General features: G+C 67.2%; 1 protein-coding gene across 2 annotated transcripts; it reads left to right on the forward strand.

Annotated features, from left to right (window-relative positions):
- Positions 1-1,066: 1,066 nt before the first annotated feature.
- On the forward strand, positions 1,067-14,857 carry FURIN (furin, paired basic amino acid cleaving enzyme). 2 transcript variants are annotated; one of them, XM_044444836.1, is made up of 16 exons: positions 1,067-1,321; positions 3,004-3,324; positions 6,873-6,971; positions 7,772-7,867; positions 8,538-8,666; positions 9,642-9,718; positions 9,828-9,916; positions 10,059-10,231; positions 10,313-10,525; positions 10,684-10,784; positions 10,897-11,000; positions 11,088-11,205; positions 11,622-11,801; positions 11,890-12,014; positions 13,139-13,255; positions 13,401-14,857. In XM_044444836.1, the coding sequence occupies exons 2-16, from the start codon at positions 3,145-3,147 to the stop codon at positions 13,937-13,939; spliced, it is 2,340 nt and encodes a 779-aa protein (XP_044300771.1). In that variant the 5' UTR covers positions 1,067-1,321; positions 3,004-3,144; the 3' UTR covers positions 13,940-14,857. The 2 variants fall into 2 exon arrangements, with proteins under 2 accessions (XP_044300771.1, XP_044300773.1); XM_044444838.1 differs by lacking the exon at positions 1,067-1,321 and adding an exon at positions 2,333-2,353.
- Positions 14,858-15,807: the final 950 nt, after the last annotated feature.

A 15,807-nucleotide genomic window follows, 5' to 3' on the forward strand; every position in this document is an offset into this window, starting at 1 on the left:
ATACAAGATCTCAGGACGGCTTACAATTTGTAAAAGGACAATTAAACAACAATATCAATAATAAAACAGAACAAAACAATAAACCAAACAGAGTGACTAAACTAAAAAAACTATTAGAGTTTAAAATACTATTTAAATAAAAAGGTTTTGGCCTGGCGCTGAAAAGAATATAAACTTGACGCCAGGTGTACCTCTCTGGGGAGTACATTCCAGAGTCTGGGCGCCCCAGCAGAGAAGGTCCTACTCGGAGTTGATGGCCTTTTTACCTTTCTTAAGAGGGTTCCCAGAGTAGGGCTTCTCCCATAGATCTTAAGGGGCATGAGGGCATGTAAGGAAGGAGACGTTCCTTCAGGTATCCTGGTCCCAAGCCGTTTAGGGCTTTATAGGTCAAAACCAGCACCTTGAATTGGGCCCGGACTTCAACTGGAAGCCAGTGGAGCTGGTAGAGGACCGGTGTTATATGAGAATAATGACCGGTCCCCATCAGCAGCCTGGCAGCTGTATTCTGCACCAGTTGCAGTATCCGGACTGTTTCCAAGGGCAGCCCCACGTAGAGTGCGTTGCAGTAATCCGAGCGGGGAGTTACCAGAGCCTGAATCACTGCTCCTGTTCCCACAAAATCTAGGAACCGGGCGCAGGGAGCGCCTCAGTCAAGCCCAACAGCTGCTTCCTAGTTTGCCCGCGTCGCTAAGACGGGCGCCAGCGCTGCGTAGGAGCAGGAGCTTCGAGGGCGCAAGGAGGCGGTTCGTGAGGGCCCGAGGGGCCGCAGCCGCCCCAGGCCGGAAGCCAGTCCCTGGGAGCAGGCGGCCTGCTGCTGCGGGCGGCGCGGCGCGGCTCTGCCGAAGGAGGCCCCGGGAAGGGTAGTGGGGGGCGGGCGCAAGCTCGCCACGGCCGGGCCGGACAACCCCGGGCCGGCCGAGGGGCGGGCGTTGCGCGCGCTCCTCCTGGAGGACGGAGCGGGGCGCGGCCCGCCTCTCTCGGGCGCCGCTGCAGTCGGGAGTGACGGCATCCGGAGGCGCCCGCTCGCTCGCCCGCCCGCCCGCCGCCGCGCTCTGGGGGGCCCCGTCGGCGAGCCGGGGAGCCACAGCCGCCCGCGCCCCGAGCCGACGGCCTCCCTGCGCTCGCCGCGTCAACAAGCCTCCGGCCCGCCCCTCGCCGGCCCGCGCGGCAGGCGCTCGCGCCTCCGGTGGCCCGCGGGCTCTTCCTCCGTCCGGAGAGCGCGGCTGGCTGCGTAGCCGCTGCCTACGGAGCGGCCGCGCTCGGCGGCGCAAGCAGACGCTGGAGCGCGCCGTGAACCTCGGAGCCCAGGGACGCCGAGCGGGTAAGGAGGCTGCGCCCCGGCCCGGAGGCCCCCGGGCGGGTGGGGCGCGGCGCGGCGCGGCGCGGCGGGCCTTCCCCGGCCTGCGACGGCGCTACCCGCTCGCAGACGGGCCGGGCACTCGCGCGGGCGGCAGCCGTGCCCGGGCCTGGCGCGCCGGGGGCAGCAGCCACCTTCACGCCTCGTTCGGGCTGCCCTTCTTTCTCCCCGCCATCCGGCTCGGCCACGAAGCCCGCAGGGCGGCGGGCAGGCATGAGTCATTCTGCGTTCCGGGCGAGCCTGGCGGGCCCGCTGAGAAAGGCCGGCCTGGCCCCCGTGGCCCGGAGCTGCCGGACCTCGCCGCGCGGGAGCGAGCCGAGCCGAGCCAGCAGCGGAGGTGGCCTTCCCCGGGCGGCCGGGGAGGTGGCGAGCCTGGCCAAAGGGCCGCGGCCCCATCCCGCGGGAGCGGGACAGCAGCCCGAACGCTCCGGACGGGGTCGCCGGTAGCTTTCCCGCCGTGAATCTGGCAAAGGCCCTTCGTGGCAGCCGCCTCCAGGAGGACGAGCGGGCTGCGTCGGGGCTGTGCCCTGGCAGGAGGGCGGTGCAGGGCAGGCGCCTGGCGCTGAAAAGCCCTGCGCAGGGCAGCCTGCTACGGACCCGCGGTGGCCCGGAGTCTTCCGGCCCTTTAAAAATGGCCTCCCGGATAATTAGCATCGTAAAAAGCGAAGCGGTCGGGGCTGCTGTGCGGGAAGGCTGCGCCGGCTCCAGGGACTGCTGCTTTGCTCCGCGGTGCTAACAGCCGCGGGGCCGGAGCCGCTGCCCCCCCCCCCGCGGGTCATCATCCGAAGTGGGCGACTCCAGTGCCAAAGAGTGGCCTGGCGGGAGGGGGCAGGCGCGCTCCTGGATTCCGCCGGCTGCCTGGACGCCCCCCGCCCCCCGTGGCTGAGGCTGGCCTGCCAATGGCTCCAGCCCCTGGAAGAGCTGGGCAGCTGCAGCTTGCCCTGGGTGGAGCTGCCACCGAAGCCGCAGAGGCTCTGCCGGTCCGGAGCACTTTGGGTGAGCGCTGAGCAGGGCCGTGGAGGGTGCGCGCGACTCCCTTGCCGCAGGGCTTTGCTGGCTGCTGGGGGGCGGCATCCAGGACAGTCCTGCTCCCCTCTGAGCCTGCCTGATCCTGAAGCTCTTGGGGGGAGGCCACGCTTTCTTGGAGTGGCCTGATGCATGGTTCCTCCACTGAGGAGCACAAGCCCAGTCCTCCAGGTCGCAGATGGCCCCCAACGGCCTTTTGGGCTAGGGGTATAATGAGGAGGCCAAGCATGGCTTCCCCTGGCTGCTTCCAGGCCAGTGTCTTGTGTTCCCGGTGTGGCGGGCCGGGGAGTTTGTGCAGGCGGCACCCTTGTCCGCAGGCGATCTCTTGCCCAGGGGATGGAGCCCCTTCCCTCCTTCAGCAAGTATTTCCTGGGCCTTTCCTGGCTTGTGGAGAAGGGTCCTCCTCCTGCATTGATGCTGAGAGAGGCGCGTCTCAGGTGAGGCTGGCTGTGCCCACCTGGTGCCAGAGTGGCCTGTGAGGAGAGGAGCCGTCTTGCCTCCAGCACACTTTGTGCTGGGTGGGTCTTTGCAGGCCTGGCCCTGCGAGCAGCGCCTGCCCCTTGTGGCCGCGAGTTCTTTGCGTCTCTTGCCCCACGCCTGAGCTCTCTCTTTGTCCCCAGGAACTGGGCAGTGGGCCTCAGCTTGCAGGCTTCTGCTCTCCCCCCTGCTTGAGCTCCACCCTGATGCTTCCCTGGACTGACTGGGGCCTTGCTGGGCAAAGCCCACTTTGAGGGTCTCCTTCGAGTCCCCCACCAGCGTTCATGGATCTGAGACCGCCTGTGCTGCTTTTGTGGTGGGCTCTGATGGTGGCCGTGGACTTCCTGGCCAGAGAGGTCCTGAGCCAGCACATCTACACCAACACCTGGGCAGTGTTGGTCCCTGCAGGGCCCCAGGAAGCGGAGCGGCTCGCCCGGAAGCACGGATTCCTCTACCTGGGGCCGGTGAGTGAGGGTTGGGGTGCCAAGCCCAAGCCCGCAACTCGGGGAAAAGAGACCGTTGGAGCCCACTGCAAACGTCTGGGAGGGTAGAGGGAAGTGGTACGTGGGTGGCACAACCACCCCCAGGAGGCCTGGCTTCCGTCCTGCACTGCAGTCCCTGGAACAGATGCCTGTGGGGTTGATACCCAGGGCACGACGGGGAGGGACAGCCTGTCTTGCCTCCCGCTGGTGTGTGTGTTGTGGGGGGCTTCGGAATACCCGAGGATGCCCCTTTCTGCAAGGCATCAAAGTAAATTGGCCCAGTTTGAGGTACGATGCTGCGGGTGGACGGGGTGGGCCCTTCTGTTTGGGAAGTTTGCTTGATGATTGCAGCAGTTGTGACAGGAGGAAAGCTGCTCCTAGGACCTTGGCCTTTCATAGGTTTGGATTTTCTTTGCCCTGCAGTACATGGGTGCCCTGATGGCGAGAAGCTTCCTTGAGCTCTTTGCTCTGTTGGCCTCTCCTGAAAGAATGCTCTGGTTGTGACGGGGCCCAGCCTGGACCAGGGCTTGGAGATGAGAGGAGCCTTCCCCACCTTTGCCCAAACCCTGCAGGTGGAACGTGGCAGGCTCATGCCAAGGCAGGCACTTAGCCCCAGGCCCGTCCTTTGCAGCAGCTTGGGCTGCCGGGCAGGTTCCAGCCTGGGGCAGGGTGACGAGGTGCGCCTCCCTCACAAGGGAGCGTTCATGGCTGGCTGCTGGGAAAGTGTCCTCTGTGGGTGGCTGGCCGGCCAGCTTCCTTATCCTTATCTTGGCAGAGGCCACGTGGGCACTGGGCCCGGCCGCCCCGTGTTGATGCAGGACGGGCGCCCGCTTGGCAGCAGATGCGGGGATGCCAGTCCCACTGGCGAGGCGCAGTGCAGGGTTGCTGCACAGCCCCATCCCCTGGGCTGCTTGCCTGTCAGCAGCCTGCTGGGTGGGTGGGGAGGCCCTCCCTTGGGCTGTTTCCGTGCCCTGAGCTGGCCCCGCTTCTCTGGGAGCTGCCCTGGACAGTGGCGGAGAAGCACCTGGGAGTTGCCACGTGTCAGCACGTGTCAGCTGGGGGAGCGCCTGGGAGGGGTGCTTGGACGGCACCATGGGTGGGGAGGCGTGCCTGCTGCCCCCTTGCTGGCCGCTGTGGTGCCCTTGGCGTGTGGCCACCGCTGAGGAGGTATGGGGGGGCCCGAGCCTGGCCCTTCTGGGGCTGCCACCGCACTGAGTGTCCTGTGCAGAGTGGGGCTCAAGGCGCCCGTCAGCCCCAGAAGCATCCTCTGTGGGCGAAATGCCGCCATCTTTCTGAGGAGGTGCAGCCAAAGCTGGCTGTGCACTCCGGTGCCTGCCCATCGGTCGCCGAGCATCGATGAAGGTGGTTCTTTCTTTTCCAGACTTTGAACCACCCAGGTGACTCTTTGCTGGAGGAAGCTTTCCCTCCGGCGGCCAAATTTGAGGCCCCTGGGAGGTGAACTGCCCAGTCTTGCCCACGAGGCTCGTCCAGGCGCCTCCCGCCGTGGTTTCTCGGGTCTGTCTCTCGGGACCCGTTGCTGTGGGCGAGGAAACCTGTCCATTCCATGCAGGGGACGCTTGCAGCATGCCCGGGGCTCCCGGCAGTTCCTGGCCTCGTGTAGAATTGCTCTGAGTGGGGCTGCGTGGCTGCGGCAACACTGCCGCTGGCTCCGCTTTTTCGGAGCTGGCCCCGCCACACGCAGCAGGCAGGGCAGCCTGGCATTTTGTGTGCACGTGTCTGGGGGCAGGCAGGTGGGGCAGGCATACGTGCTCCCCTGCTTGGGCCCCAGAGAGCCCCTTGCCTGTCCCAGCTGCATGTTTGCTCAGCTGGGCGTTTGATTGCTGTCTCTGGAAAGGCAAGCAGGAAGCAAAGTGAGGAAATCTTGGCAAAGCCGCAGTGTCCCAGGTCCTCTCTGGCCAAGAGGGCACCGCCTCATCCTCGCTTGGGAGCGAAGGGAGAGGCGTGCTGGAGCAGGTCAGGAAGACACGAGTGGCTCAGCATGTCCCCACACTCCCCCCAACAGGAATACTCGGCCTCTTATGGGCCGGGGCAGCCTAGAGCCCTCCGAACGCATAGCCATGGGGAGCTGCCCACTTCTTGAATTTGCCCTGCCCCCTTCCAGGCTGTCTGAATTGGCAACCGTCAGTGCAGCTGGTAGAAGTGAATCCCGTACCCCCCTTCGTGCTGTCTGAAGAGGCCCTTCCTTTGCCCTGCCCTGAATCTCCCACCCACTGGCTTCACGGGTGGCCTATCAGGTTATGATGAGAGAGGGAGACGAAGCCTCCGATCGCTTCCCCCGTGCAGGCAGACTCCCCACTTGTCCCCGGGGCTGAGGCGCCCCAGGCGTGGTCTGGGAGGCAGCGGCCGCTGCTCGCCTTTGCGGCAGCAGTGGCAACACCTGTGCTGGCTACGGCAATTACGGCCACCAAGGTGCCTGGCCGAAGAGCCCCCCTGCTTTCCCTCCTCTCATCTAGACTCCCTCAGGGGGCCCTCTCTACCCCCAGCCCCACCCCACTCCCCCCCCCGTGTCGTCCTGCCCTTCCCTCCAGGCCTCCGTGCACGGTGCCCATAGGTGCTGGCAGGTGCAAAGCTCAAGCAAACAGGTTCCGTCCGCAGGGGCTGGCAAGCCACTCTGTCCCACCCTCTGCCGACGGCCCCCTGCAGCAGGCCAAGCAGGGCCGTCTGGCAGGCTTTCTTGGGCTTCTCCGTGTTTGGGAGGAAGGGGCTGGGAGTCAGTGGGGCAGACTGCTCCCCCGGAAGAAGGGCGTGCTGTGGCTGGCTCAGCGGACCGGGGCGCTTGCTTTCTTTGCCGCAGCCAGCGCGGCCAACCTGGACATGGGCGGGGGTGCTTCCCCTCTTGGGTGCTGGGAGTCCCGGTGTGGGGAGGAGCCTTTCTGCCCCCGCAACACACAGGCAGCCACTGCACCCCCTCCCCTCCCCTCTCCTCCCCCTTGATGGGGCTGCTGCTGTTATCCCATGTGGCTCCTGGAGCCCTGGAACTGCCCTGGTGACTCACAGCCGAGGCCCCGGGGAGGGGAGTTAGAGGGGAGACCTAAGGTAGCCTGGGGGAGGGTCTGCGGTTGCCTTCTCCCCCCTCCAGGCTCTTAGGCCTTGAGGAAAACACGCTGCCTGTGGTCTAGGCACAGACACCTGCCTCTGCCCTGCAGCCCCCCGGCTTGGGCGGAACGGCGTGCAGAGGGAAAAGGATTCCAGTCCCCAGTGGGTCACCCCCAGGGCTAGAGGAGCCTGCCAGAGTGGGCTGGGGAGTCACTGCCCTCCCCAGGGCATGATTTTGCAGGGTGGGGGCATTGTCTAAGGAGGGAAGATCAGGCCAGAGACTCCGCAACACTGTGGCGGGGGGGCGCCCCGCTTCAGGGCTGCACCAGAGCAGTCCTCTTTCCTGTGAAGCGGGGAGGCCACTGCGGCTGTGGACGGGATGCATCCTCTGCCTGGGCCAGTGCGGGGGAGCGCGGCCCGGCATGCGGCGTGGGCCTGGCGGGGGTCTCATGTCTTGTTCTCTTCCACCTCAGATCATTGCAGACTATTACCACTTCCACCACCGGGCGGTGGCCAAGCGGTCGCTGTCTCCCCACCGGTCTCGGCACTCCTACTTGAGCAGGGAGCCCCAGGTGGGTGCCCGATGCGGATGCCCCTGCAGGCTGGCCCCTGGCCAGGGCCATGGCTGGCACGGCTTGTGGCCACCTCTGCCCCGGACTGCCAGGGATCTGCAGGCTGGCAGCACGGTGGCTCTAGAGATCGGGGGGCTTGCTGGACCCGGAGGGGCGCAGGTTCTTTCCTCAGTGCTGAGTGGAGGCCCCATGCCTTCTGGGGTGAAGGAGGCCCCAAGCAAAGGTCCAGGATGGCGCCTGAGAGGAGTCGCGCCCCCAGCGCCTGGCACTCCGCTTACCCTGCCCGGGCCGTGGCGAAGCCACCAAAGAAGGGCCGGCGCAGCAGGCAGGAGTGGAGCTGTCCTCCTCGGGGTCCCGAGCTGCTGCCTCCACCCCCTGGGCCGGCTGCCGTGTGGCACTTTGGGAAGGGGTCTCGGGCAGCTGTGGCCGCTCCTTGCCAGCGGCCAGGCGAGTGCTGTGGCCTCTTGCCTGGCCGGGCTGCCTGTGTTCTGCGAACATGCCTGGTGTAGCCGTGGCCTCTCGCGTGGCTGCACAGCGGCCCCCGGAGCAATGGCCCGGGCGAGCGGCACTCTGTGGGGCCTTGTGGCTCAGCCGGGGACTTGGGGGGTGGTGGGGCTTTCATTTCTCTGCCAAACGGAGCTGAGCTGTCGCCGCTGGGGAGTCGTGGCCGCCTGGCAGATCCCTGGTTCTGCCGGTCGCCCTTGTGGCTTCACGCTGCTGAAGCCAGGCGTGTCGCAGAGGTCCGGGAAGTGGACAGGCCACCCATGGAGTGCCCCCTCCCTCCCCCCTCCCCGCCTCAGGTGGCCTGGCTGGAGCAGCAGGTGGCAAAGCGCAGGACGAAGCGGGATGCCTTCCTGGAGCCGACGGATCCCAAGTTCCCGCAGCAGTGGTACCTGGTGAGTGCCCAGGAGAGGGCAGGGCTTCTGCAGGGAGAGAAAGGCCCCCAAGCGCTTAATCCCAGGCAGGCAAGGCCACCGTGCCCCACTTCCTTATCCTTCCCTGTGCGAGTGTCGCATCCCGCCCACACAGAATCGGGGTGCGGCGCCTGGCGTGCCTGCTGGCCAGATAATCATCCGCAGGGGAGTTAGTCAGTCACTCCCTGCCTGCGGATTTGTGCGGTCAAAGGCCCTCATCACGTGAGGTCACAGGGCCTAGAGTGCAGGTGCCTCTGTCCTGGGGGAGCCCCTGATGTGGGGGGCACAGCAGCTGCTGGACCTGTGTCGCTGGGGCTCGGCTTGCCCCCTCCCTCTTCCTGAGAGGGTCCCTCCGGCTTGCCCAAGTAATTTTCACAGGGAATTTGATAGCAGTTGCAGGATCTTTCTTTCCAGTTTGTGGACAAACAGATTTGGCTTGAGCAGTGGGGGGTGGGGTGCCATTGGTGTGCTGCTGCCCAGATGCAGGGGGGCTGGTCTCACTGCCTGGGGAGGGTCCTGGGCTACCGTGCTCTTGCCAAAGGTGGAGGCTGGTTGGTTGTCCCAGCTCCAGGCTGGCAGGTCGGGGCCGGGGCCGGGGCCGGGACCCTCGGAAGGGCCCCGGTGGAATGGCCTGTGGCTCCCTCCCCTCCAGTCGAACGGGAACCAGCGAGACCTGAATGTGCAGGAGGCGTGGCAGCAGGGCTACACCGGCCGCGGCATCGTGGTCTCCATCTTGGATGACGGCATCGAGAAGAACCACCCAGACCTGGAGGCCAACTATGTGAGTTGGGGGGGCTCCACGGGATGAGGTGCTGCCTCTAGCGCGCCTGCACCCCCGCCCAGCTCCCTGTGAGCTGCCTCTTCGTGGTAGCGGCTGCTGGGGGTGAGCCCCTTCCCAGGACAAGCCCCTCCTGCTGCCGAAACAGTCTCAGCTCTGAGAGACCGTTTGCCCGCCACACACAGCCTCCCCCAGCAGCCTCCCCGCCAGATTCTTGCTGCCTGCCCCCGACCCCGCTCGCTTTAGCTCCTCAGTCTTCCAGACATGACAGGAGCCCCGCTCCTCCCCACCTCTTCCCCTTCCCTCAGAGGCAGGGGAAGGCATGGCTGCCATCTGCATTTCCTCAGGCTGTCTCGGAGCTCCCTGGGAGCTCCGGGGGCAACCGTCGGACATAAAGGTGGCGGTGGCTGAAGCCGTCTCAGGAGCCCATGGAAATCAGTCTTTGTTTGAAACCCAGCGGCGGGAAGGATGCTTGTGGTGCCCTGGTGCCTGCGGGCGCCGCGTTGCCCTGGCCCGGGGCAGGCCGTTCTCCAGCTGAGGGCAGCTGCATGCAGGGGAGGGGCTCACGGAGGGCGCAAGTGCTGGGCTCCCCCTCGGAGGGGCTGCCTGGCGCCCAGCAGGCGGCTGGCTCAGTTCCAGCTCCTCCAGGTGGGTCTCGGGTGAAACCCCGGAGCGCTGCTGCCGCCCGTCACTGCCGACGGCCCCGCTGGACCGGCTGCAGCCAGGGCGCAACCGGTCTGCGGCAGCACCTGGGCCCGCCGGCCCCAGCCCGGCTTTCCCTCGAGAGACGCCCACCGGCGGTCTCCGGGCACGGCTGCTCTGCACGCCTGCCCGGACTGCCGGCGGGGGGATGGGGCCCTTCCTTCCCCGGCCTCCCGGGTCCTGGTGGCGGCGCCCCGTCTGCAGCGGGTGGGAGGCTGGGCTGGGGCAGGCCCGGCGAGCCCCGGCGAGCGTGACGCTGGGCTCTCCTCTCCACAGGACCCCGCGGCCAGCTTCGACGTGAACGACCAGGATGCTGACCCGCAGCCACGCTACACACAGATGAATGACAACAGGTGGGGGCCGCCTGGGAGGGCGGTGGGGCGCGCCGGCTCTTCCCCGCCCGGGCTGACCCTCCTTCCTTCCTTCCTTCCTTCCTTCCTTCCTTCCTTCCTCCCGTTGCAGGCACGGCACACGCTGTGCGGGCGAGGTGGCTGCCGTGGCCAACAACGGCATCTGCGGCGTGGGCGTGGCCTACAATGCCAAGATCGGAGGTACGTGGCGGGGGAAGCGCCCCCACAGGGCCTCTGGGCGGAGGCCGAGGCCGAGGCCAGGGCGGGCGGGCGGCCTCTGTGGCCTTCCTCCGGCCCTGCCGCGTCGAGGGCGACCCGAGCGGAGACGATGTCCTTGCCGTAGGGGTCCGCATGCTGGACGGAGAGGTGACAGACGCGGTGGAGGCGCGCTCGCTGGGGCTCAACCCCAACCACATCCACATCTACAGCGCCAGCTGGGGTCCCGAGGACGACGGCAAGACGGTGGACGGGCCGGCCCGGCTGGCCGAGGAGGCGTTCTACCGCGGGGTCAGCCAGGTAGGGGGCAGGCCGGGCACCTGCGGGTGGGGGGCCCAGCGGCCGTGCCCCCACCACCACCTCACCGGGCCCTTCACACAGGGCCGCAACGGGCTGGGCTCCATCTTCGTCTGGGCCTCTGGGAACGGCGGCCGCGACCACGACAGCTGTAACTGCGACGGCTACACCAACAGCATCTACACGCTCTCCATCAGCAGCACCACGCAGTACGGCAACGTGCCCTGGTACAGCGAGGCCTGCTCCTCCACGCTGGCCACCACCTACAGCAGCGGCAGCCAGAACGAGAAGCAGATTGTGAGTGCCGGCGCCGGGGGAGGCGGGCCGGGCTGTGCGGCCGCCTGCGGCACGCGCCGCCCAGCGCCCCGCAAGCCTCGCCGGGGGCCTTCCCGGGCGAACGCCCGGATGGGGGGGCCCTCAGCCGCCCTCACGGCCCATGCCCGCCTCACTTGCAGGTGACGACGGACCTCCGGCAGAAGTGCACCGACTCGCACACCGGCACCTCGGCCTCCGCCCCCCTGGCGGCCGGGATCATCGCGCTCGCTCTGGAGGCCAAGTAAGGGCACGGGGAGGCTCCCCGGGGTCGGCCGCACGGGCCCCTCCTCGTGGCCGGGGATGGAGGGGTGGGTGGCGCACGGCTCGCCCGCCTGACTGGCGTCCCCCCACAGCAAGAACCTGACCTGGCGGGACATGCAGCACCTCGTGGTGCGGAGCTCCGAGCCTGCCCACCTCAACGCCAACGACTGGGCCACCAACGGCGTGGGCCGCAAAGGTACCGCCTGGCTGGGGCGCGGGGCGGGCGGGGCGGGGGGGCCGTGGCTGCCGCCCGCGTTCACCAGCCCGTCTTCTCTGCTTGCAGTCAGCCACTCCTATGGGTATGGCCTCCTGGACGCGGGGGCCATGGTGGCCCTGGCCCGGAACTGGACCTCTGTGGGGCCTCAGCGGAAGTGCAGCATCGACATCCTCACGGAGCCAAAGTTCGTCCTGGGTGCCGACCGGCCCCCCATGTATCCCGGGGAGCCCCTGCGGGGGCTGGGCTGCCGCTGCGGTTTTGCCCGTGGCCGGGGGGGGGCGGCGGGGGCCAAGGCTGCAAACCACTCCCCGGGGACGCGGAAGCCCTGCAGCGAGGACCCCCAGGAGGGGATCAGTTCCGAGCCACGCTTCCAAGTGCGGCAGAGGACTGAGGCGGCCCCCAGCGTGGCTTTCCCAGGATGCAGCCCCCGCCTGCACCGGCTCCGCTCTGGCTGCTCCCTGGGGGGCTGAGCGGAGGGCCCCAGGCCGTCCTGCTGGTGGGGCACTGGGTGGGGAGTGGGGTGGCCATTTGCCGGGGGCGGTCCTGCCTCGGTCACAGCCTTGCGTGGCCTCTGTGGTGAGTGCGTGCGGTGTCCTGCAGGGACATCGGGAAGCGCCTGGAAGTGCGCCAGAAGGTGGACGCCTGCCAGGGGAAGGCCAGCCATGTGGGCCTGCTGGAGCACGTCCAAGCCCGCCTCACCCTCTCGTACAACCGGCGGGGTGACCTGGCCATCTACCTGGTCAGCCCCATGGGCACCCGCTCCACCCTGCTGGCTGCCAGGTGAGTCCACTCCCGTCCCAGCCACCCCCCGCGGGGCTCGCGCCCTCCCCCGGCGGTGTGTGACATGCTCTCTTCCTGCCCCGGCCAGGCCCCACGACTATTCTGCGGACGGCTTCAATGACTGGGCATTCATGACAACCCACTCGTGGGACGAGGACCCCTCTGGCGAGTGGGTGCTGGAAATAGAGAACACGAGTGAAGCCAATAATTATGGTAACGTCACAGCCTCTCCGCTGGCTCTGCTTGGCCTCGCAGGGACCTGCTGCTTTTCTTGCTGAGCATCCTCTGCTGCTTGTCCCATCAGTTGCTGTGCCCCCTGCCCCAGCCAAGGAGGTTCCTCCCCTGCCAGCAGCTGCTTCTCTCCTGCATTCGGCCCTGGGAGGCTTCCTCTGGGGCAGTGGTGAGAGAGAGGCCCTTTTCTGCTGCCGGCCCGGCATGCTTCCCAGTCACACTGGGCTGGCTGGGGCCCAGAACCTTCCTGGGCTGGACAAGACTCCCCAACCCTTTGCTGGAGCCTCTGGAGTACCATGTCCTGGGAGTCCCGGTGCTTTGGGGGGCTGGCGCAGCTCCCAGCAGGCCTTCCGCCAGCACCTCATGGGTTGGAAGGTCTGAAGCTCCCCCAGGCGAGGCTCGAAGTTGTTCAGAGTCCCAGGAAAATGCTGCGCAAGGTCCAGGTTTGCTTACTGGGAGACGTACGCTCTGTTGAGTAACTTGCAGGCAAGCATGCCTACAGTCAGCAAGTCGGTCGCTGGGAGGGAGGGAGGGAGGGAGGGACGGACAGACGGACAGACAGACAGACAGACAGACAGACAAGCCGGCTGACCCTGGCCGGGAGCCCAGACAAGGCTGCTGGGCCGCTGAGCTGCTGTGCACACGGTGTATCCCGCCTGGCTTCCAGCAGGGGCGTGCAGTGCCCACCCAGCGCCTGGTTCGGCCAGTTGGCGAAATGCTCCTGCGCCGTATTCTCGTCAGGCGCTGCTGCGGGCATGGCAGGGGTTTGGTCCCGCAGTGGGCGAGGCCGTGCCACGGCTCACGAGCCGGACGTGGCGGCTGGCGCAGAGCAGCCCGGCTGCCGTCGGGCGAACGCGGGGGAGTGGCCTGGACGGCGCCCTCGTTGGCGGCCAATTGCCGAGCGCCTCCCCGTCCTCTCCCGTGGGGCCGTGTGCCCATCCTTTGTCCGCCTTCCCTGCTAAGAGGCCTAGAGCAGGCCAGGCGACACGGGGAGGGGGAGGCTGGGGCCTGGGGCCTGTGGCCCAGCAGAGGGCAAGGGGAGGCTGTGTGGGGCGGCGGGGCAGGCTGCTCGCGCCCCACTTCACTCTGGCCCCTGCTCCTCGCAGGCACCCTCACCAAGTTTGTGCTCGTGCTCTACGGGACGGCCAGCGACCCGCCCAGCTTCTCCAACCAGCTGGAGAGCACGGGATGCAAGACGCTCGCCACGAGCCAGGCCTGCGTGGGTGAGTCTGCAGGGGCCTCCTGGGCCACCGGGGTGGGCAGCTACCGCCACCGTCAGTGCCCCCTGGCTGCACCCCCATGAGCTTTCCTGGGGGGAGGCAGGGGCTTCATCCTCAGGCCTGACCCCCCCCCCACATGTCCCCGCAGTCTGCGAAGAGGGCTTCTACCTGCACCAGAAGAGCTGCCTCAAGAGCTGCCCGCCTGGCTTCGCCCCCGGCCCCGCGCCAGCCCCGCTGGAGAACAGCCTGGACCCGCACCTGCGCCCCCGGCTCTGCACGCCCTGCCACCCCTCCTGTGCCACCTGTGCGGGGCCCGCGCCGGACCAGTGCCTCTCCTGCCCGGCCCACGCCCACTTCAGCAGCCAGGAGCACACCTGCTCACACCCGATGCAGAGCAGCCGCGCCTCGCCAGCCCTGGGGGAGGGGGTGACGTTCGCTGGCCCCACCAGTGGCCTGCCTGTCCTGGTGGCTGGCCTGAGCTGTGCCTTCATCGTCCTGGTCTTCGTCGTGGTCTTCCTCATGCTGCAACTGCGCTCGGGCCTGCGGGGGGGCAAGGCTTTCACGCTGGAGCAGGGCGGCCTCATCGCCTACAAGGGGCTGCCCTCAGAGACCTGGCCGGAGGAGGAGGAGGAGGAGGAGGGCGAGAGCGAGAGGACTGCCTTCATCAGAGACCAGCGTGCCCTTTGACGAGCCCGTGGCCCCGGCACGGCGGGGGGCCCCGAGGGCCCAGGTCTCTGCTCGGGGTCAGCTAGATGCTGCTGGAGAGCGCGCTCGGCCCCCGCCCTCGTTCAACTCACCAAAGTGATTTTTAGACAGCCAGTTTGTCCCCATCGTGGCAGGAGGGACAGCAGTGGCCTCCCTCCGTGTGGGGTGAGGGCTGTGGGGGGGGAGCAGGGGGCAAAGACCCTCCTCTCAGGCCCAGGAGAGAGCCTTGTCCCCAGGCGGCTGGGGAACCGAGCCCCCTTCCTGGTGGGCCAGGTCCCCGGCTGCCGCCTCCTGGCCCCGAAGAACAGCCCGAGCCTCGTCCCCTCCCCCCCGTCCGTGGGGCTGGCACCTCTGCCTTTGACCTTCTCCTTGCCCAACCGCCCCCATGCCCTCTTCCCTGAGATGCCCCCCAGCCTGGGCGGAGAGCTGGGCTCCTCTTCCACACATGTCTGCAGAGCTGGGACGGGCAGCGCCGTGCCCCCTGCGGCCCAAGCGGGACCCCCAGGGAGGGGCAGCAGTTCGCTTGCCCGCCGAGCCGCGCGCGCCGCTTCCGGACCTGCCCAAAGTCACTGGAGCTTCCACCTTTCCTCATGTGCCTTGTTGCCCTTCCTCCTCTCGGATGACAATCTCTCACTGGTCTTGGGCTTCTGCCCCCCACCCCCCAGCTTGGCCCTGGCTCCCTGCTGCTGGCCCCGGGGAGGGGCTGCCTGGTGGAGGCTGCGCAGTGGGGCAGAAGAGAGGCTGCCCAGGACTCGTTTTCTATCATAACTTTTTGGTGCACAGATAATTTCTTGTAATTTAAAGCAGGAGCTGATTCCTGCGGCCAGTGTTTTTTTAATTTAATGGATGTGGATATAACGCTAGAGAGATTAAAGTTTATTAAATGTTGGAACTATGCAATCCTGCTTTCCCCTCCTGTGTTCTCTGGACACAATCCTTATTTCGCCTGTTGTGGCTTCGCCTTTTCCTTTCCCATCGCCTGTGGCTGACGAAGGCCGGTTTCCGGCGAGCAGCATGCCGTGCAGTGCTGGTCTCGCAGGTCCCCGGTCGCGGCCACCACTGCCACGTGGAACGGCCACCTGTGTGTGAGCTGGGCATAAATGCAGCCGGCAGTGTGGCCGCAGCAGGGCCTGCCCGGCATGCTGCGGGCTTGCCGGGAGGGCCTCCCCGTCCCTCGGTGCTTGGGCGGTGGTCAGCGCTAGTGGGGGCTTCCGTGCTCTCCCGCAGCCCCTGAGCTGGCCCAGCCCGGCCTGGGCACGCCGGTCCGCCTCGGGGAAGGGCTGGGATTCCTGCAGCTGGCCAGGCCATGCTGAGGAATTCATGGCTGGGTGCTGCTGTCGAGCTGCGGGCAGATGGGGGCCTTGCTGGTGTCCCTTTGGCCCCCCCTTGCAGTGTCGCCACGGCAGTGGGCGGGAGGATGGAGGGTGAGGGCCGAGGCACTGCTGCGAGGCGAGCCAGCGGGCGAAGAGGGTGGCTACAGCGTCGGGCTTGCCAGGGTGGCTTCAGGTATGGGAAGGGGCAGCCAAGGCAGCGGCCCTGCATCAGAGGGCTACATGCTTCGGGGGAAAAAGGCTCAGTGGGGGGGGGGCGATGGAGGAGTGTAAACTGGCGCGCAGTGGGGAGAGGGAACTGTCTTGGGAGTCCTCTGATCAGGAAAGGCGAGAGGTGCTTCTTCCCAGCACTGGCGTTTGCTGCGGCGAGAGTGCGCTGCTGGCTGCCCGGGGGATGGCTTGGCGAGGGGATCGGAGCGAGCGGGAGAAGGGGGCTGCCAGAGGGGGCGAGGGGGCGCGGACCTTCAGCCCGGCGAGGGGGCTTCCAGCGGGCCCGCCGGCCGGGGGAAGCAGATGCGG

Source organism: Varanus komodoensis, unplaced genomic scaffold, assembly GCF_004798865.1.
Source record: "Varanus komodoensis strain SLA01 unplaced genomic scaffold, ASM479886v1 scaffold46_1, whole genome shotgun sequence".
NCBI lineage: Eukaryota > Metazoa > Chordata > Lepidosauria > Squamata > Varanidae > Varanus > Varanus komodoensis.

Coding starts and splice junctions, on each gene's coding strand:
- FURIN (XM_044444836.1), top strand. CDS start 3,145: ATGGATCTGAGACCGCCTGTGCTGCTTTTGTGGTGGGCTCTGATGGTG. Junction 11,001..11,087: donor CAACGGCGTGGGCCGCAAAG/GTACCGCCTGGC, acceptor CTCTGCTTGCAG/TCAGCCACTCCTATGGGTAT. Junction 12,015..13,138: donor GAGTGAAGCCAATAATTATG/GTAACGTCACAG, acceptor TGCTCCTCGCAG/GCACCCTCACCAAGTTTGTG.